The 21,306-nt window shown below is 43.2% G+C and overlaps 1 protein-coding gene across 1 annotated transcript in view; it reads right to left on the bottom strand.

Moving 5' to 3' along the window:
- Positions 1–21,306, bottom strand: part of TENM4 (teneurin transmembrane protein 4) — a 653,831-nt gene that overhangs the window by 220,477 nt on the left and 412,048 nt on the right. The window contains exon 9 of the mRNA XM_082052895.1: positions 19,410–19,645. Within this exon, the coding sequence (XP_081909021.1) occupies positions 19,410–19,645 (236 nt within the window). The remainder of the gene's footprint in view (positions 1–19,409; positions 19,646–21,306) is intronic.

The following is a 21,306-nucleotide window of genomic DNA, read 5'->3' as shown; positions in this document are numbered from 1 at the left end:
CAAAGCCAAAGCCAACGCAAGCCAAAGGACCATTCCTGGTAGGACACTGGTTTTCCAAAGCCCCCCAATGCAGCATGGGGCAAAGGAGAAAATGGGAAAAAACAGTGTGGGAAGGAACAGCTGAGACACACGATGACATAAAGAACAAGAATAAAAATGAGAAAGAAAGGGGAGGCATGTAAGGAAAATTCAGAATGAGAGAAAATGAGCAAAAGAAGATCAGGAAAAAGCGAAGCAAAGCGAAGGAAAAAAGCAAAAGAGACTTGGAACAGGAAAACCAGCTGGAGCTCAGGCAGTGGTTGAGAAGACATTTACACAGCTTGTTGCTTTGCTCTCCCCTCTTTCAGTGGAATCAAGCATAAGATATGTGGTGGTTACATATTTCACTTTAACCCTCAGGTTCAACAGTCAGCCTTGTAATAACACGTTCTCTAAAATGAGACCTGAGGTTTGCTCTTTCTCCTAATTGAAAAAAAGCTGAAATCCACCACTGAATTACTTAGGGCTAATTTTGACTGAAGAAAATGTATTGCTTTCACTCCTGTCTCCGGAATAAACTTGACTGTAATTATCTGGGTAACTGTCTCTCTCTACACAGAAATTATGTGATTTCTGTAGAAGTGCGAGAATTGACTGTTGCAGAATTAATCATATTTTTGTGACATTCAATGTTATGAAAAGGAGCCTTTCAGAATGAAATAATCACTGGTTTGTCAATCTTCAATAAATCAAGGAAGAGGCACGCAAGATTAAGGAGAATAGAAACAGTAAAACAAACATTTTAAAAAAATAAAGTAAATAAATCAGTTAGTTTTTCTTTCACACCGCTGTTCCATTTCAGTGCTGGACATGACTCTTGTGTCCCAGTGTGGACCAACACAGCAAGAGCCAAGGATTGAAGCCCTACGGGTTTCATAATGGGGTAAAAGCAGCGAGTCTGGATGCAGCATATTGTACCCACTCCCCTTGTTTGTAAGATCAAGTCCTGGACCAGACAGATCCAAGCTGCTGTTCATCTAAGAGCACGGGACATTTGGAGTGTTGGAGTAATTTAATACCCAGGTAACTAACAGGTTCTCAGGTCTGGAATTGAAACTGAGGATCCTGACTATACTGAGGGTGTTGAGAGCCTGTCCCATGTTGCCCAGAGAGGTGGTGGATGAACCATCCCTGGAGACATCCCAGGCCAGGCTGGACGGGGCTCTGAGCAACCTGAGCTGGTGAAGATGTCCCTGCTCATGGCAGGGGTGGCACGGGATGAGCTTTGAAGGTCCCTTCCAACACAAACTATTCTGTGATTCTACAATTCTACAATTCTAAGATTCTATGACTAAAAATCCCAATAGTTCACAGCATCAGGAATTCACACCATTTACACATACGCAACCCAGGTCACTGAGCCAGAGGCTGTGGGGAAGAAGAGAGGGATTCCTGCAAGGCCAGTTCTTATGTGGAATTTGGCAGTTACCTTGTGACTGAAAATGGCACAGCACTCCATGTTTCTAGCATTTAAAATTATTTCCTGTGAGTAAATACTCTCCTTCCATGGCTTTAAGCTCTTCCCTGAGGGATAAAAACCTGACTTCTGAAATGATCCTCTGCTTGAACAAATGCACACTGTGCTCTCCACAACTGAGATGGATCAGGGCTGCTGTTCAGTTAGAAATGTAAAATTCAGAGGTCACAAAGGAACAGTGCCCAAAAGGCAGTTTGACTACACATTGTTTAAGTGAAGACTCACAGCTTGTGGCTGGGAAGTCCCATGGCTCTTCCTCCTGGCCTCTTGATTTGACACAAGAAAATAGTTTATAGAAATAAAGGCACAAGGAGGGACTGCGAACTGGCTGAAGGGAAGAAGCCAGAGAGTTGTGGTCAACGGGGCAGAGTCCAGTTGAGGCCTGTATCTAGTGCAGTGCCTCAGGGGGCAGTGCTGGGGCCGGTATTATTCAATATATTCATCAATGATTTGGACGAGGGAATAGAGTGACTGTCAGCAAGTTTGCTGATGACACCAAGCTGGGAGGAGTGGCTGACACACCAGAGGCTGTGCTGCCATCAGAGACCTGGACAGGCTGGAGAGCTGGGCAGGGAGAAATTTAATGCAATAGAACAAGGGCAAGTGCAGAGTCTTGTATCTGGGCAGGAACAGCCCCAGGTTCCAGTATAAGTTGGGGAACGACCTGTTGGAGAGCAGTGTAGGGGAAAGAGACCTGGGGGTCCTGGGGACAGCAGGATGACCATGAGCCAGCACTGGGCCCTTGTGGCCAGGAAGGCCAATGGTACCTGGGGGGGATTAGAAGGGGGGTGGTCAGTAGGTCAGAGAGGTTCTCCTGCCCCTCTGCTCTGCCCTGGGGAGACCACACCGGGAATATTGTGTCCAGTTCTGGCCCCTCAGTTCCAGCAGGACAGGGAACTGCTGGAGAGAGTCCAGCGCAGGACAACAAAGATGCTGAAGGGAGTGGAGCATCTCCCGTGTGAGGAAAGGCTGAGGGAGCTGGGGCTCTGGAGCTTGGAGACGAGGAGACTGAGGGGTGACCTTATTAATGTTTATAAATGTATGAAGGGTGAGTGTCAGGAGGATGGAGCCAGGCTCTTCTTGGTGACAACCAACGATGGGACAAGGGGTAATGGGTACAAACTGGAACACAAGAGGTTCCACTTATAATTTGAGAAGAAACTTCTCAGTGAGGGTGGCAGAGCCTGGCCCAGGCTGCCCAGGGAGGTTGTGGAGTCTCCTTCTCTGCAGACATTCCAACCCGCCTGGACACCTTCCTGTGTAACCTCATCTGGGTGTTCCTGCTCCATGGGGGGACTGCACTGGATGAGCTTTCCAGGTCCCTTCTAATCCCTGACATTCTGTGATTCTGTGATTTAGGGTAATGCTCCCTATGGTAAATTCCCCAGCTGCCACCTTTCCTGACTGCTCAGTGATCCACCTTCAGAGAGAAAAAAATAAAGGGTTTACAAGCCTTCTGCAGTGATTGGGGCTGGAGACGCTCTGCTGGGCTGGGCTGCGAGTTCTTCACACTGAGAACTGGAGAAGCCGTAGGTGAAAGGAGAAGAATGAGGGATTTAGATGACAAATCAGAGAGGCAGCTGTGTTGTGCTTGTTTGTGGGTTTTTTTTTTAGGACCTCTAATGTCCTAAAGCTCAGTCAGACACACACTATGGGATGGATACATCCAGTAATACCTGGAACCCTGTCTGCTGCCTGACCATTCCTCCACGTCCAGACCTCAAACCATGCAAGTACCAGAAGTCGTTCTTCCAGAGATAATTCAGTTATTCTCTTCCCTCAATCAGAATCACCATATACGAAGGAGGAATTCAAACGATGGCGAGCTTTCTACCTCTTAATTTTGCCACCAGAGTGAGAAGAGCCTCTTGGGAAAACAAAGCACTGTGGTAATTACCTGAAGTCCTGTCTGCAAACGCATTTACTTGCTGTGATTTGACACAAAACAGTTATTCTTTCACCCCTCCTGACTGAAGAGCTGTATCAAAGATTTCCTAGATAGAAGCAGATGGTCTACCAAACAGTATTAGCTCCTTCTTAGGAAAGCACTTTATATTTTAATTTAATTCCCAACTGCTCTTAATAGGGAAGAAAAAAAGCTTCCAGCTGAAGCATCACATTTCTTTGAAACCTTCAAGGAAGTGACTAGAAAGACATGTTATAAAATGAAGCAGTTAAACTCAATGTTTGTTCAATGTAAAGAGTCAGCACTTCCTATTCAGTGTCTTCCTAATTACCCCTGGGGATCAAAGACTTTGGAGTGATTGCCTGTCCATTCAAACCGCTAATAGATGATCGCTGGTCCCTCCAGTGCTACAGTAGCTGGATGCTTGTAGTTTCCCACAAGAAAGGGAAAAATGCAGTTTTAAATGAGCACATTTGAATATTTTTATGGGTATTTTTAGGAGGATTTTTTTAAAGTGTTAACCTAAAGAAAAAAATAGACATAAAAGTTGTGTGGCTTATCCTGCTTAAATACAATCGGTCATTTCCTTTACCATCTACACCTCTGTGAAAGTAGAACAGGAGTCGAAAAATGGAGCTCGGCAACACTTTGCTGCTATTCGGCAGCTTACTGCACTGAATAAACTTATTTCAGCCCCCACAGCTCTAGTAAATTTGGTGTTACACATGCTCAGGCCTTTCTCAGTAAAATAATATTTTCCCTTCTAGATACCCTTTCTGGCACAGACCACTTTACTATAAATATTACTGAGATATTTCTTCAAGATCAAAGTCAATTATAAGATGGTCCCACCGTACCTCTAAATGGAGTTTTAATTTGTGTGTATAATATTAGAAATAATGATTTTCCCATTGGGGTACTCACTTCAATTAGAGAAATGAGGACAGGCAACCATACCAAAGGGCCTCCTACCTTGCTCTGCAATTACTGAAATTCTGGGCTAGCCTGTTGTGGACAGTATAATTTTATAAATACCGTTACATTACATACATATGAACTGCGAGACCCTAATTAAAAAGGTTGTAATTTACAGAGGTAAATCAACAATCTCTCGCATGTTCCTTATTATTGCTACCAGACACTGTCAGAAAACCTGCATTCCCAAATTAATATAATAATAGGTCACGGAAAGCCTAAAAAATACAGTTTTGCTGTTTAAAAGTCACAAACAATACCTGGCTGCTTCTGTCACCCCAGCACAACAGAGGTGGGATCAGAGTTTAAATCCAGTACCCTTGTTTAAGGGTTAAGATCTAAATATTGTTGGAGAATTTGATGCGTGAGCTGATCTCCGAGATGGCTGTTTGCTCATCTGTCCTTCTGAACACGAACGGGATTTTATTCTAAAGACAAGTACAGGATTTGAAAGTGCTGTGATTTAATCCTAAAATCAGTTGAAAACTGCATTAGTGTTATCACCACGCACACTCTAATAGCACCGGAGCCCCACTTGGGCTCTGCTAGTTGGAGTAAGAAAAATTAATAAAATGTCAATTTCGGAATCCCTTGATGTCCAAAGCACTCGAGCTTTACTCAGCCTGAGTAGATGTAGGGACTTCAGTGCACGACAGAAGTGCTTCAAATTCAGTAGGAATTTACACGTACTGTAGATCAGGGACAGAGTGTTCATCAGCATCATCAAAACTGAGCTCTGGAGCAGAATCCTATCGGTTTGGTGACTTTTGGAAGAGATCTGAAAAAATTTAATCTGCACATGTATTCAGGAGCATCTCACAGAATCACAGAATGTCGGGGATTGGAAGGGACCTCGAAAGCTCATCCAGTGCAATCCCCCCATGGAGCAGGAACACCCAGATGAGGTTACACAGGAAGGTGTCCAGGCGGGTTGGAATGTCTGCAGAGAAGGAGACTCCACAACCTCCCTGGGCAGCCTGGGCCAGGCTCTGGCACCCTCACCATGAAGAAGTTTCTTCTCAAATTATAAGTGGAACCCCTTGTGTTCCAGTTTGTACCCATTGCCCCTTGTCCTATCATTGGTTGTCACCGAGAAGAGCCTGGCTCCATCCTCCTGACACTCACCTTTTATATATCTGTAAACATTAATGAGGTCGCCCCTCAGTCTCCTCTTCTCCAGCTCCAGAGCCCCAGCTCCCTCAGCCTTTCCTCACACGGGAGATGCTCCACTCCCTTCAGCATCTTTGTTGCCCTCTCATTGTTTTACCTGCTTTGGACAACAAATGCATTGGTATGTTTAAACCAGGCTAAGAATGTTTTAGTTTTCTATTTTTTCTTGAAAAACAAGTAGGTTGTTCCAACAGTTCATTTGAAGAGGGTAAAATCCTTTTTTTTTCCTGTATAAAATGGATACAAACATACAGTCTGGGAAAGCTGATAAAGTGGGTGGCACAATTAATGACACTAGAAATACCTTTTTTCTGTTCAGAGACCATGGGTAAAATCCAGCCCAGCACTTTCAGGTACTATATATCTAATCAAATGGTTCAGATCAGTGTGAAAAGCTCTCTCAAGAACGAAACTTAACACAACCTGATGATTTGTTCCCTTGGACTTAGAAGTAAATCCAGCACGTAGATTAAGGCAAGCGCTGGCAAGTGCAACCCACAATGTTCTCTTAAAAGGCCCACGGCCGTATTTATATTTAATTACACCTAAAAAAAAGCATTTGCTGAAGAAACTCAAAGTTCGCCAAGTCAAGCACTCAAAAGTGAGCATAGAACAGAATTAAGAGGGCTTGTGTGATTTCAGATCAGCCCCTGTATGCATATGTACTCCGTAATAGCCTTTAATTCCCTCATCACAGGCTATTTTTTCTTTCCACTGGCCCAGTGCTGAGCAGAACAATTGCACAGAAATTACCACTCAACCCTCGCAACTGCGGCACTGTAGCGGGTTCAATTGCTTTCTAGGGATGCCATATGTGCAGCCTGGCTGGGAGCAGTAGGACGGGGTTGGAAAGGGAAGGAATCCACTCAGTGCAGACAATTTTGCTGCTGAAATCTAAATAGATCCCTACCGAGCATGTGTGAACTCAGATTTTCCAGTTTTGTGGCTGCCAGCTCTGGGTGGATCGGTGCTGTGATAAAGCAGACAATTGTTTGTTCTTCCTAATAGAAAATAGATGCCATGATTCTTCCTCACCTCCACGTTTCTGCGATATGAATATAAAATAACAGTAGGTGAGCATGAGCCAGCACTGGGCCCTTGTGGCCAGGAAGGTCAATGGTACCTGGGGGGGATTAGAAGGGGAGTGGTCGGTAGGTCAGAGAGGTTCTCCTGCCCCTCTACTCTGCCCTGGGGAGACCACACCTGGAATATTGTGACCAGTTGTGGCCCCTCAGTTCCAGAAGGACAGGGAACTGCTGGAGAGAGTCCAGCGCAGGGCAACAAAGATGCTGAAGGGAGTGGAGCATCTCCCGTGTGAGGAAAGGCTGAGGGAGCTGGGGCTCTGGAGCTGGACAAGAGGAGACTGAGGGGTGACCTCATTCATGTTTACAGATATATAAAAGGTGAGTGTCAGGAGGATGGAGCCAGGGTCTTCTCAGTGACAACCAAGGATGGGACAAGGGCTAATGGGTTCAAACTGGAACACAAGAGGTTCCACTTAAATTTGAGAAGAAACTTCTTCATGGTGAGGGTGCCAGAGCCTGGCCCAGGCTGCCCAGGGAGGTTGTGGAGTCTCCTTCTCTGCAGACATTCCAACCCGCCTGGACACCTTCCTGTGTAACCTCATCTGGGTGTTCCTGCTCCATGGGGGGATTGGACTGGATGAGCTTTCCAGGTCCCTTCTAATCCCTGACATTCTGTGATTCTGTGAGATCCAACAGCAAAGTTTTGCATAAGACTACACTGGCAGTAGGGATTCCAGACCCTGACTCTCTCAGGTCTATTTAGGGTAAGTTCACTTGCAATCACTTAGGCCTTGATAATTTTATCATCAGATAAGAACTTATCAAAGGACATAGCAGACATTTGTCCAGGACATAGTACACCATTTTGTCCCTTCATCCCCAAAGACTATGTTGATAGTGATGAATTAAACAGCACCAAGCAGTGGAACCTGATAGTCTATTCCAGGATTGTCTAACTCATTTTCACCAGGGGCCAAACCAGCCTTGTGGTTGCCTTTGAAGGGCCGAATATAATTTTAGGACTGTAAAATTGTAACTACTCCTACCTTTATACAGTCTTAAAATTACCTTTGTCCATTTGAAGGCAACTGCAAGGCTGATGTGGCCCCTGGTAAAAATGAGTTTGACACCCCTGGTCTATACCATTTGTTAGAATGGACCCAACCATGGTTTGGGCTCTGGTCAGCCAACACCCTCTGAATTCCTGTGCACAGTTCCGCTAGCAAGGACCAGAGATCATCCTCAATAGATAGTTTGGGTGTGACCATCCATAAGAGTTTAACAGTATAGAAATGCACCTATTCTGGACCCACTGGGTGCCCAGAATGGTCCCTTGGACGTGTTTCACAACCTGGAGTAGCTCATGATCCAGCTTGACCAGAGAAGGTGCACTAATATAAATAAACTCTTACTGACCACTTGTATTAATACTGTTTGGAACATCATTATGCTTAGATTGTGGGATTTTTTCACCAAAAGCCTCAGCAAGCTCTTTCGATGCTTGATTTCATTGTCATTTCTGCCATAATTAAACAAGATCCACTGATAGTCCAATTAGAGTTTCTTCTAAAATATTTAGTGTGAGCGTAGCCATCATCTCTGCAAATTGCCTTGTTCTGCTTTGCTTTTTGAAGAGTCTCTTCGCGTGATGAAGTGATGCTACAGTTAAGCAAGGTGCGATGCTGCTGGTGTGTGACGTGCTACCATGTTTGAAAACAACTGACATATGCTGTTCTCAGCATCCTTCCTTGCAAAAGCTTCTTACTGCAATAAGGACAGGCTTGGAAGTTAAAATATGATAAAATCAAATAAAGCACAAGATAGGAAATGTTGGTGATGCTGGGAGAGTTTATTAGTTTTTCACCTGAACACAGAGATTCAACAGTCTCTAAGTATCTATTTATTGAGCATCAGATTCTGATATCTCACAGTGAACTCTCTAAGTGGTCCTTTTGGAGCTTTTAAGTTTCAGCATAAACAGTGGTGTGGGAATCTTGTCACAGAGAGAGAGAATCAATTGGACTTTTTGTTCTTTATTTTACAGGTCATCTAGCACGTTACCTTGGTAATATACTTAACGACAACACTTCGGTTAACACTATAAAGATGTATATCTACCACATAGCTCAACTTTAACTCCAGGTACAAACCTTAGAGAATGCATCGCTGCACATATCCAGTAGAAATGTATGACCTGGCTGCAAATCAGGCTTTTGAAACCATCTTCTACTTTATGCTAGAAAAGGATGGGAGAGAAACACTGAACTCTAACTGAGGAATATTTTTCACTGCCAGTGACATCCCTCTTACAACTAGTTACCCACAAAAAATGTATGGTATTTAAAAACACTGGAAGAAAGCCCATTAGGAGAAACACTTCTTTCTGTCTCCACTTAACTGCAATTAAATGCTGTTATTTCACACTAATTAGTATGAAATAAAAACATGGGCTCGAGGAGAACTCCTTCCAGTAGATATTAAGATCTGTAAAACTGATTCCTTTGCAGCGTCTGTGTGCAAAGGTCAATCTGAGCCGTGAAATGAAGATTATCGCAGCACATCTGTGCCACTGTCATAAAGGCAAGGCCAGCACTTTCGGTGTCAGCGTGCTGTTATTTTCCTTTTCTGGGGGCTTATAGCAACTATAAAAACTCACTAAAAGCAACTGATAAAAGGGTATAAAAGCTGAGAGCCCGCATCTTATAATTTAACAAAAACAGATGGAATTAACCTCATCCCTCCTCGTATTAAAGATTCTTAAATTTATGGAAGGATCAGGCATCTAAAGGGCTGAGTGTGACGGGTTTCGTGGAACACTGATGCAAACTCCAAGCTCTGGATATACAGCCCCAATCTGCTTTCGACCCATAAAAGAATCATTCATATTGGTGGTCTGCTGCTAAATACAAGTTATTCTTGCAGTGAACCCACAGCGATGAAAGAGGAGCAGACTTGGACAAAAGCACCTCTTCACTCAGTGTCAAAACAAAACAATAAGCAGAAATAAGAAAAAGTAATAGATAAAACCCCAGGACAATAGGGAAGCAGAGAATAATCTATAGAAATCTAAGACCATGCAGAGAAATGATAAAAGAAGCTGAGGATGTGAAGAAAAAATATATGGCTTGAAAAATGCAAAGAACAATAGAACATTTTTTAAGTGTAAACTGAGCAACAATATCGCTATTTACTTGATGGAGATGGGGAAATTGTTAATAATCTTATAGTAAAGGCTGAAGTGTTCAGTAAGAATTCTTGTTCTGCTCTTGGAAAATAACTATGATAATGCAATTATTCCACAGAAAATCAGTTCTTTTCCAGTCCATTAATAACCAAGAATTATATTAAACTACATCTATTCAAGGACAAACATTTTTAAATCTGCAGGCTCATTTAACTTGTACCCAGTAAATGAGACGAGCTGGCAGAAGAGAAATCTGAGTCACTGATTAATACTGAACCAGCTACTAAGAGATTAGAACAGGGTTAATGCTGTACAAATATTTAAGAAGGGTAAAGAAGAGGATGGAAGTCACTTATATTGGGTAGCCTGACATCTATCACAGACAAAATAATGGAAGACATAACACAGAATTCAACTGATGAAGAATAAAGAAAGTGAATGTATGGTAACTCAGGCCAAACATATTGCTTTTCTGAAAAATAGATCTCAACAAGCAAAGAGTTACTCATTTTTTGACAAGATTATGGTTTAATAAGATATGCGATTTCATTTGGTATGATTTTTGATTAAAGAAACAGGCACATTACGATGGTAAAAAGCAGTGTATGCGTGTGCTTAAAAACACAAAGAACTTAAAATCATCATCACTGGTAAATAACCACCAAATGTTAAAATTCCCTGGGAAATTCAACAGTTGATATTTGGCCTGAAATTATCCAACATTTACATCAATGTTACCTAAGTTAATATAAAATTATGGATGACTAAACATGCTGGTGAGTCAAAGACTATTCAAGCGACAATGGTGAGGATGGAACAGATAAACAGAAGAGCTGGGCAGCTCCTAAATTTGAATGATTCAAACAAATGTGCGTGAGGTTCAAACAAATGTGTCCAAGGTGAGCGTGTACGCTTAGGACAATGGATCGCAAGTTGTCTGTGAGACGGGAAACTGGCTTCTAGAAAGCAGAGAGTGAAAATACATAAGAAGATGCTGTATAACAAAACCCTAATGTAATTTCTATAGCCAAAAAGATACAATGAGATCCTTACACGTGTAAGATGGGAAATAGTGAACTGAAGTAGGCTTGTGACTTACCTGTGTAAAAATGGGAGAATAGGAGCTGGAGTTTACTGGCCTGCAGTGTCCTAAGAGGTCAGTCTATGTGATGATAGTGTTAATGGCTTTTAACATTGAAAATTAAGAAAAAAATTTAAATGAAAATGATGGGAATCTTCCTACTTTTTATTGCTTCCAATAAACACTAAATTATGTCCTAAAAGATGAAGTACTTGAACAGGCTTTTTGTCAATGTGGACTCTGAATAAGTGTGAACTGGTTTGCAAAACAGAATTTTTGCCGCTGAGTTTCAGCACATGTTGCCGTGAAATGGGATACCTGAATTTTAATAGTTCCCAGTTTGCCCACACTGGGCAACTCTAACAAAATTATTTGGCTTCTATTATCTTCTATTATCCATTTCCAGTAATACTTTCTGGCAGTGTCTCTCTTTCAGTGGTGTATACATCACTGTATTTTTCTCCTACCCCAACACTTTCAATGTCAGGTTGCAGATCTTATTTAGGTCAAAACAGTGAATGTTCTTTAATGGAGTTTCTGTGGTGAGTTTTTTAACACGCACCTGAATTAACTGATCTTCACAGGAATAGCTTTAAAGTGGGATCTTGTACCTTTATCGCCTTTATTTTAAAGGCACAGTTAAATCACTTGCACTTCCTCTAAACTATAATGCTCATATTAGCTGTGATCCAAACATACAATGCAAAATCCAAAACGAAAAAGATGCACCCAGTCCTCTAAAAATACAAACAGCTCATCCTGACTCTGCAGACGATGGAAAATTAAATCTGAGATGTAACTCACACCACCATGCACATAAAGCTGCAATGAAAGAACAAAACATGGGGAAATATAAGACCAAATACAGCTTGTCTTGGGTTTGATTTTGTCACTTTCTCATGTCTCTGACAATTACAGTTGTGTGTACATGCACAGCACTGACAACCAAATGCCTTTTCTTGGTCATGTCAGGCAAGATGTATACATGATATTCCTTAACGTAGCTCTGCTGAGCTGCACTTTGGGGCTCGATCTGTGTTTTATACCACAGTGTGTGCATGTACATGGACAGAAAGTGGGGGAATGTCATTAAAGTGACCATGGCTGAAGCATTTGAGTGATTCACTAGTACTTTGTGGATCTCACCAGGGAAAGTTTCTTTCGGCAGATTCCCATAGGGAGCTTTCCTGAACTCAGGGCTACCCAACCAGCCTCTTATAAACTGCACCCACAGCAGCTGCCCCCGTTGTTTCTTGGCAAGAGGAAGGTGTGATTGAGGCTGACATGAAGCCCTGTGATCTTCCCAGCTCTCTGCTGCAGAACAAACCATGCAAAAAGATTCCTGCAACTTGTCTGAAATTGTGCATTTTTGAATGATCAGCCAGAAGCTCACATTGAAACCATCCATGGGGCTGGGACTGTCTTCATGCCTGTACTCTACCCTGGTGAGGTCCCATCTGGAGTACTGGATCCAGTTCTGGGCTCCCCAATTTAAGGACAAGGAATTACTGGAAGAACTCCCGCTACAAAGATGCTGAGGGGTCTGGAGCATCTTTCTTATGAGGAGAGACTGAGAGAGCTTGGGTTGTTCAGCCTGGAGAAGAGAAGCTGAGAGGGGATGTTATTAATGTTTATAAATATCTCCAGGGTGGGTGTCAAGAGGATGGACCAGACTCTGTTCAGTGGTGCCCAATGACAGGATGAGGGGCAATGGACACAGACTGAAACACAGGAGGTTCCATCTGAATAGGAGGAGAAACTTCTTGACTGTGAGGTGCCAAAGCCTGAAACAGGCTGCCCAGAGAGGTTGTGGAGTCTCCTTCTCTGAGACATTCAAACCCACCTGGACACCTTCCTGTGTGATCTGCTCTGGTGACCCTGCGTTAGCAGGTGGGTTGGACTGGATGATCTCCAGAGGTCCCTTCAACCCCAACCAGCCTGTGATTCTGGAATTCTGGGATTTTGGCTCAGTTTCCTGAGAAAATTTAGAGGGGCAAAATCTGGAGCCCAACGACAAAAAAGACAACAAGATCATTCAACACTGGATTTAAGAGTCAATGTCTGTCCTGATGTATACTCTGTTTTTAGTCAGGTCAATCTCCAGAGTCAGGAATGCATAAAAATACATGCAGACTTTTCTAGGGTTAGTCCAGCTCTGCTGCAGACACTGGGACCAATGCCATCAACTCCGACCGCATGTGGACAAGTGCTGAAGTAAATGGGTGTCCTGGTTTTGTTAAAACAAGTTTCTCTTTCAGTGAATTTTGCCTGTCAGCTAGAGCCTTCATATTAACTGCATTTTCCTGGAGAACCAGACACATGTTTTGGTAAACCTAGCAATGGAATGCAAACTTATTGATAAGCATGGATGGACATCTCGCGAAAGGGGCGACGAGAAACAAGTGACCAAGAAACTGACCAACTGTGTATAACATTCCATTCACGTGAATACTTCATATAAAAGTGGGAGATCACGAGGATCTCGTCCCTTTTTCCCTTCTGCTTATGGCCGACCTTAGGAGAGGATCTCGCTGGTTGTCCCTGAGAACTGAGGCCTAGTGACAGACTGAATCCAGCTCCACTTGGCTGCAGAGTCTAATCCTGGACTTTGGTGGCCGGCTCTGCAGTTGCTGAGACTTTCAAGATTGGGTTTGTATATTTTGTATTATTTTCTCTATTCTTATTAGTAGCATTAGTAAAACATCTTTAATTTTTCCAACTCTCTTCTCTCTGTCCTTCTTTCCCTCCCGATCGCCTGTCCTGAGTGGGAAGGGGGGAGAGGGAGGGGCAAAAAGGGGGAAGTGGGGGGGAGAGGGGGTTAACAATACATCTGCCAGGGTTTTATTGTCACCCCGCAATCTTAACCCTCGACAATGGGGTAGCTCCAGTTTAAGGGGAGCATGTGCAAGAGAAGAATAAGGCCCATATTTCCCAAATATCACTGGATACGAAAGAAAGAGCCAGATGTCATTTAAACTGTACGACTTAGTGAGGGAGTTGCACTAAGAATGCCTGTATCATTTGGTACAATAGGAACCAGTTTTAACAGAAATAAGACAAAACCAAAACAAAACCCCAAAAAACCAACGACCACATGTCTGAGTTCTGATATAAAAGATAAAAATCATACCACTGGGTCACAAGGATGGTCCTTTCTAACCAGTATTCTGAAATGTTCTCTTTCACAAATATCTACAGTACCTAAAATATATTAGTGATAATACTACAGCACCTTTCGGACTGGATTTCACAGTTTTGTAGATTAAGGGTAAAATGAAGTAAATGAGACCCAAAGTTACAGAGTGAACTGTGTGCAGTGGCTTTGAGAAGATCTGAAAGAACCAAGGAAGGACCTGAAGCTCCTCTTTAGGTGACAGATTGACTTTGTAATGTAAAGGCTTTGCTTTAACAGATTGGTTCGTTACCATTTCTGCATTTTATGTAAGATAAGATGGAAATAGAAAACAGTGAAAGATCCCTGTAAATCAAAATAACAAATGGCAAAGCAGCAAAATAGAACTTAATCTGGAATCGAAAAAAAAAAGAAATATTAAAGCAGAAAATGAAATAAACTTGTTGGCAGAGTAATAAATGGTTTATATTTTAACTTGAATGAAAACCTTAATATCAAGGTATAAATGTAGGATTAATGGATAAGTTCAATAATTAAGCATTAGCAACTTGTGTTACTAATCTCAAGTGGATGTATACACCATGGTAATTGGTATACTATACATCCCTAGCTAACCAGTGACATAGTTAAGAGCTTTGCATAGCTGCTTTATTCCATAGCATCAAAAAAATCACAGACAAACCAAGTTAAATTTAGCTTTCGGGGTGATTTTTAGACAATAGAAAGAAAGACACTTTCTAAACACACCACAGTCCTAGCTCAGTTTTACTGTCAAAGCATTTTGCCTGCAGCAAACACCGCTGTTCTCTAAGTGAAGCTGCATCTGTAGGAGTTCAAACGAACACAGAGCTGAAAAGTAGAGTGAGCTCTGACTCCAATCAAAGGAATGACTGGTTTTGGCTTCATAATATGTTTTCCATCCCTAACTTTAATCTAAATCAAATGCCCATCTTTCTTGCTGTTCGTGCAATGCAACCGCAGCACATGCTTAAGTATAGGAAAATTGCAAGTGCTTAACTACATCAAATTGTACTTCCATCTAGTCTGGAATCTACATCAGGCAGAGGATAAGACCTCCTGTTTCAGAAGAAAGGAACTATTCTCCATCACTAATTCATTTAGAAACTGTTCCATGGATCCAGCCAAACAGCTGCTGGGCATGGAGATCTGGACAATTCAACAGGTCTTTTTCTGTTTCTAAACCCAGAAATCTTTCTCCCAAGCACTGCAGCAATGTCAGAAATTCTTGAGAGTGCCTTGCTAGCAGGTCTGGCACCTACCAGGTATGGAAACTCTGCTGGAAATGTGTTTGGATAGCAACATAAGAAGCTCACAATACATTAGCCCTCCAAGGCAGAGCTCCATGGCTCACACATCCCTTCGCATCCCAGCAAAAGCCATGAAGTTTTTCCCTGTCTAGCTGTCAACCGAATGGACAACTCTAAACTGGGGAGTTTAGTTTTAAAGTGGTGTCTCTTCACGACCTCCTGGAACAGCAGATTTGCAGGTCAGTTACAAGCTGCTTAAAGAGGCCTTTTATTCCCATGGTTCCACCGGTGTCATTCCTGCCATTTTAATGCCACAGCCCCAATCCGCCACTGCTTTTCTCTTTGGTGTTCTCACCCCACCAGACAAGCTCAGGAGATTTGCATAAGCTCTGTGTGTGCAAAACTTTGATGGGCATTGTCACCACTGCCTTCGCGTGGGCCTCGGAATATTTGAAAAGGTGGCAATGAGTCAATCAAAAGCTGGTTAATTCAAATGAAAACCAGCTTCTGGTGCTTAATACACCCTGTTATATTTTGTTTGTCATTATCTCTCCAGACCAGTGACTCAGTGCTGTAAAACCTTCAGCTTGATCACAGCGTTGACACATGATTCCAGCCATTCGGCTTCCATGGACTTCTATTTATGCCTGCTCTCCTCTTCTTTGAAAAAGCTCAGCAAGATAAATGAACCTCAGACTATTAAATAGCATAAAGACTTTCATAAAATAATGGCAACTCTGCCTTCTAGCCTTAAACGAACGATTTTGCAAGTACTTCACGACAACTTAAAAAATGAGCAAAGACCTTCAGAGATGACCCAATGCGGCGTTGCTTCCACGCAGCTCTGTCTCAGGTGGTCGCCCACCCATCTGTCACATGAGAAATATTGCAATGGCAGAGTCGCTCGTGGATCTGCTGATGTCTAGCTCCACACACTTGTACCTGGGAGTTCTGGCTGACAACAGGTTGACCATGCGTCAACAACATGCCCTTGTGGCCAAGAAGGTCAATGGTACCTGGGGTGCATTAAGAAGAATGTGACCAGCAGGTCGAAGGAGGTTGTCCTGCTTGTCTGCTCTGCCCTGGTGGGGCCGTATCTGGAGTTCTGGGTCAAGTTTTGGGCTCCCCAGTTTAAGGTCAAGGAATTACTGGAGGGAGTCCAGTGGCTACAAAGATGCTGAGCGGTCTGGAGTTTCTTTCTAGGAGGAGAAACTGAGAGAGCTGGGGCTGTTCAGCCTGGAGAAGAGAAGCTGAGAGGGGCTGTTATTAATGTTTATAAATATCTCCAGGGTGGGTGTCAAGAGGATGGACCAGACTCTGTTCAGTGGTGCCCAATGACAGGATGAGGGGCAACGGACACAGACTGAAACACAGGAGGTTCCACCTGAATATGAGGAGAAACTTCTTGACTGTGAGGTGCCAAAGCCTGAAACAGGCTGCCCAGAGAGGTTGTGGAGTCTCCTTCTCTGGAGACATTCAAACCCGCCTGGACACCTTCCTGTGTGATCTGCTCTGGTGACCCTGCGTTAGCAGGTGGGTTGGACTGGATGATCTCCAGAGGTCCCTTCCAACCCCAGCCAGCCTGTGATTCTGTGATTCTGTACCGGTAGGTAAGGCCTGTCACGGGTAGTTTTTAATACCTAAACAGAAAACTGGGATGTGTCTGATGCTCTGAAGAGCATCCTGAAGAACTGAAGGATTTCCATTAACCTATCAGTGTATAAAAAAACAGAGTAAAAGCCAAGTCACTACCATAGGACCTCATCCAAAGTCCATTCACTTAGATGGGAGTCTTTCCAAATACCTCAATTTGCTTTGGAGGGTGAAAATGGTCACTAGAAAGATAATTTCGATGGTTAACTAACAGGAACAGGGTGAAAACAGCCAATTTCCCAACACTCATGAGCTGTTATATAGATTAGACCTTCTTACTCTTGATTAAGTTGTACCTTATCACTCAAACAGTCCCCATGGCATCGAAAAGAGTGAGATACTGTTTAAATGAGCACAGATATCTACAAGAAAATGCAACTATCTAAATATAGGGAAAAACCCTCTAAACTTCAGGAAAAACAGTAATTAGTTTTTCAAACAGACCAGGTTATTTAAAAGAATGAACAACTTCCTGTTAAGAACTGTGTGGTTTTTTATCAGAATGCAAAATATCTCAGCTTAACTTAGTGAAAGTACCAACATTTTGACTCCCTGATTCATTTTTGGTGTTTTGGGTTAGGTGATACAATTCTTCTCTGCAACTTGACAGGATGTAGAAAATAATTACAAATGAAAAGGTTATTCATAATTTTTAAATGAGTTAATTAGTAAACCCCGCCAGAGTCACTCATTACAGTAATTAATAATTGATTATACTTGAAATTAAACACAATTTTTCATCAAAATCTAATTAAATATCTGCCTTTTCGCCTGTTGATTAGAACACTGGGTCTGGTAGAGACAATCTTTGCTAAATATGTTTATGCTGAACTGAACCATCAAATGCGATTTTTAATAATTGATAGTTCCTTTAGAAATTAGTAATTATGACCCATAATTACTGCGGTTCGACCTGATCAGCATTCCTGGCGCTTTGCCAGCCCCCCGCGGAGCCCGGTGAATGCCGCAGAATTCAGCCAAATGAGGCAAAAAAGGGATGGGAGAGCGCTCGGTGGACCCACCTTTTAACCACATGAACTGTGGTTTTTAAGAGATCTTTTCAGAACTCTGAAAAAGGTTTTTGAGCTGGAGAATAGCGAGGGCAAACCCAACTCTTCGCCGTCTATCAAACGGCACACGCCTCCTCCGTCAGAATGAACAGGCACCGCTATTCTGAGTTATAACGACGCTCCTCTGACACACTGAGATAATGTCCAAAGGAACCACGGTCAGGGCAGAAGGAGAATACCAGACAAACGAGAAAGGCGAGTCCAAATGTACGGAGCAAATGATGAAAATTGACGGCGTATTTCATCAAACTGCTGCCGGTTTAATGGTGGTTAATTAATCATTCCTGCTCCTCTTGCAGGAGGCATAAAAGTGACCAGAGTATGATGCAAGGCAGAAGTGGAAAAGTATCAGTCATTAAAGAGGTGCACATAAAAGGAACACGGTAAAAGCAATCCTTTGTGGCAGGGCTAATTATACTCATGTGAAATGAAAGCAAAAATCTTTCGATCCGGGCTAAGATTTGTAATTCTAACCACAAGCTTTTATAGGTCATTAGTGTATAGGAAGTCACGGCGAAATCAAAAAAGACTCATTTGTGCCATGAGAAATGGGCTTTTTTACCTATGATCACATCTGTAAGTGTCTGACAACTAGAGCTTGCACCCCTGACAGTTTGAAATAGATGTCTAGGAATGGATTTTTGTAAGACATTTATAACACAAATATCAAATCTAACGGAAGTAATGGTAACACCCCAACTTTACAGGCTGAAAAACACCATTTTCACTTCTAACATTTCAATTACTTTTGCAGCGAACACTGAGAAGGCTTTTTTGCAATGAACAATGACAACTCTAATAAACTAAATAAATTCAGACCATGCACAGTGCAAGAAAGATCCACTGCTGCTCCACCCTAGTAGCAGATTTCCTCAACTCCTCTACTCAACAAAGTAGCACAATTTAAACTCGGTCCTTCAGCATCCTCCAGGTCACCCTGTGAACTTCAACATCGTTGGTTAAATGGCTTGGATGTGCCACCAAAAGACAGAATAGAATCACATTTTTGTGTGTCGGCATCTTGGTTCTGACCCTGCTTCCGTCAAAGTCAATGGTGGAGGATCCCCATGGACCTGGATGCGACTCTGGCTGGAGCGTGGGTCTCACAGCCTGTTTTAATGGGCTGCTTTAAGAAAACCCAGTGGGATTGTCTCACTCCAGGCATATTTTCCTCTGCAGAAAGTAAACAGCCCACACCACTGAAGGGAGCACAAAGTGTGATACATGTTCTACTAAGCTCTTCTGGCCCTACGACATGTTAGGCTCCCTATTATCCCACCAAGTTAACAGAGGTCTTATTTTGCATTACTTTGTTCCACAATCCTGACCCTCTGGCTCACAAATATTTGCATTATGGGTGAGTCTTAGAGAAATGAAAGAAAAGCAGAAAACAAAAAAAAAAAATTAAAAAATCAGAAATAAGCTTACCTATGAAATACGCCAGCAGGATCACCAGCGTGACTGAGATGACAATGGCGCTCAGAGCAGCGCATTTCCAGTTACAGTATTTATAGGGTTTCTTCAGGTTAAAGGCAGGCCTAGAGAAGGTACTTCTGGGAAGGGGTCGAGGGGGAGGTGAGTACACAGTGCTGGACGTCAAAGGATATCCCGGCGACGTTGTACAAAAAAGGGGAGAAGTGCCTCCAGGTTTGAACAAGAAGTGCCTGAGGGGAGAAAGACCAAGAGCAAGTGACTCCTCACAGCGATGGAAGCCGAGGGAGGACAGTGACGGCTGCTGGGACGAGGGAAGCAGCTCCACGCAACGCTGGCTACGGACACGGACGGCATGCACGGGAGAGAAGAGTAAAAATCAAAGGCAAGTCACACAGAGTAAAGGGAAAACAAAACGAAACGAATCACGGGGCCAACAATGCCACAGAGAACTCGGCAAGGGCAGGAGTCCCCTCTGTGGGAGAGCTGGCGTTGGAGGGACACGACCACCCCAGGCAGAGCTGTGACAAACTGGTGGCACGGGCAGCGCCGGGGACCTGCTCACGCTCCCAGAGAAATGCCCTATAGAGACTGAAGGGGAATGTAATCGGATTAAAGAGGGGAGGGCGTTTATGAATTCATTGATCACTGCATGAGAGCTTTTTTTTGGCATGGCATCGGTGAGTGGAGATGGGGAAAGAGAGCTTAAGCCATTCCATAGCACCCAAATTGTCACAGAGGGGAATATTCACGCTGTCCCCGCCCGGCAAATTTAAGTGCCGGACGATGGCACGGCTAAAAGCACCAAAATCCAGAATTTAAGTCCTGTGTATCGCTAGTGGGGAGAGGCACCTGCTTCCAGAAAGCAGTCCAGAGCAGCACAGTTTGGTGCCCGCCTTTAAAAAGTGTGAATTACTGTCAAGGCAACAGCGTTTCCTGCACAGTGACACATTGGGAGGCACCGTTAATACAAACGCAGCCTGTGCGGACCTTGCGTGAGACTCATGAAAGTCAGCACAAAAAAGAACCGCTGCAGTCCATGAGCTCCTGAAATGAAATGTCCCGATGGGAGTTCTCCCCACGGGAATCCTACATAAGAAACCTCATTTCGGTGAGACATATGAAGGGCAAGGCATTTGCATTCCGGGAATGAGACTTGGGAAACGGACCCGACCCGTCTATCGCCATGCTGATAACAAACAAAAACGGAGCTTGTGAGGACTGAGAAGCAGCCCCGGTGCAGTTTGCACCTCCTGCCATGGTTTATGGGGACAGGTTTGCAGCCAGCATCAATGCCATCAGCACGGGTCCACGGGAGTCAGTCAAGCCGGTGGATTATACCAGGTGAAGACGTGACTCTGTTTTCCCCTTGAAGTGATTTGTGCAGTCACAGGAGAAAATGTCACATGCAGAAACATCACCATGCAGAAAAGCCACTGATTCATGCAGTATAGACTAATAATTCTACAAAATAGGTGTTTGTAGTATTAGAGCCATGGTTTTATTGGTACTCAGAGTGTGACTGCTGAGCACCAGGGAAAGATTCATTATCTCTACTAATGTTCTACATCAAAACATTCATTTTTGCAAAGAGTCAGATACTATCCTGTGTTTTGGAAAGTATTTATTTAGACACAGACGTATCTGTTGGGAGCAAAGAGGTACCTGCAGTGTTCAAGTGCACCAATTAGATCTTCGGTTAGTGATGGCTACCAAATTAGAAACTGCCAACACAAGGGCAATACTTTTGGCACTGAGTGTCAAGCTAAAAGCTGCTTATAACTCCAAAGTTAAGCGATCAAAAATTAGGTAAAGATGTCAGAATGGGTGGTTAAGTCAAAATCAAAGGCTTGGCTTACAAACATCACCAGTAGGCAATTGTAAGATAAGGCAT

Source organism: Streptopelia decaocto (assembly GCF_964273445.1).
Source record: "Streptopelia decaocto genome assembly, chromosome: 1".
NCBI lineage: Eukaryota > Metazoa > Chordata > Aves > Columbiformes > Columbidae > Streptopelia > Streptopelia decaocto.
Note: the sequence above shows the minus strand (reverse complement) of the source record. Positions and strands in the feature narration are given on the sequence as shown.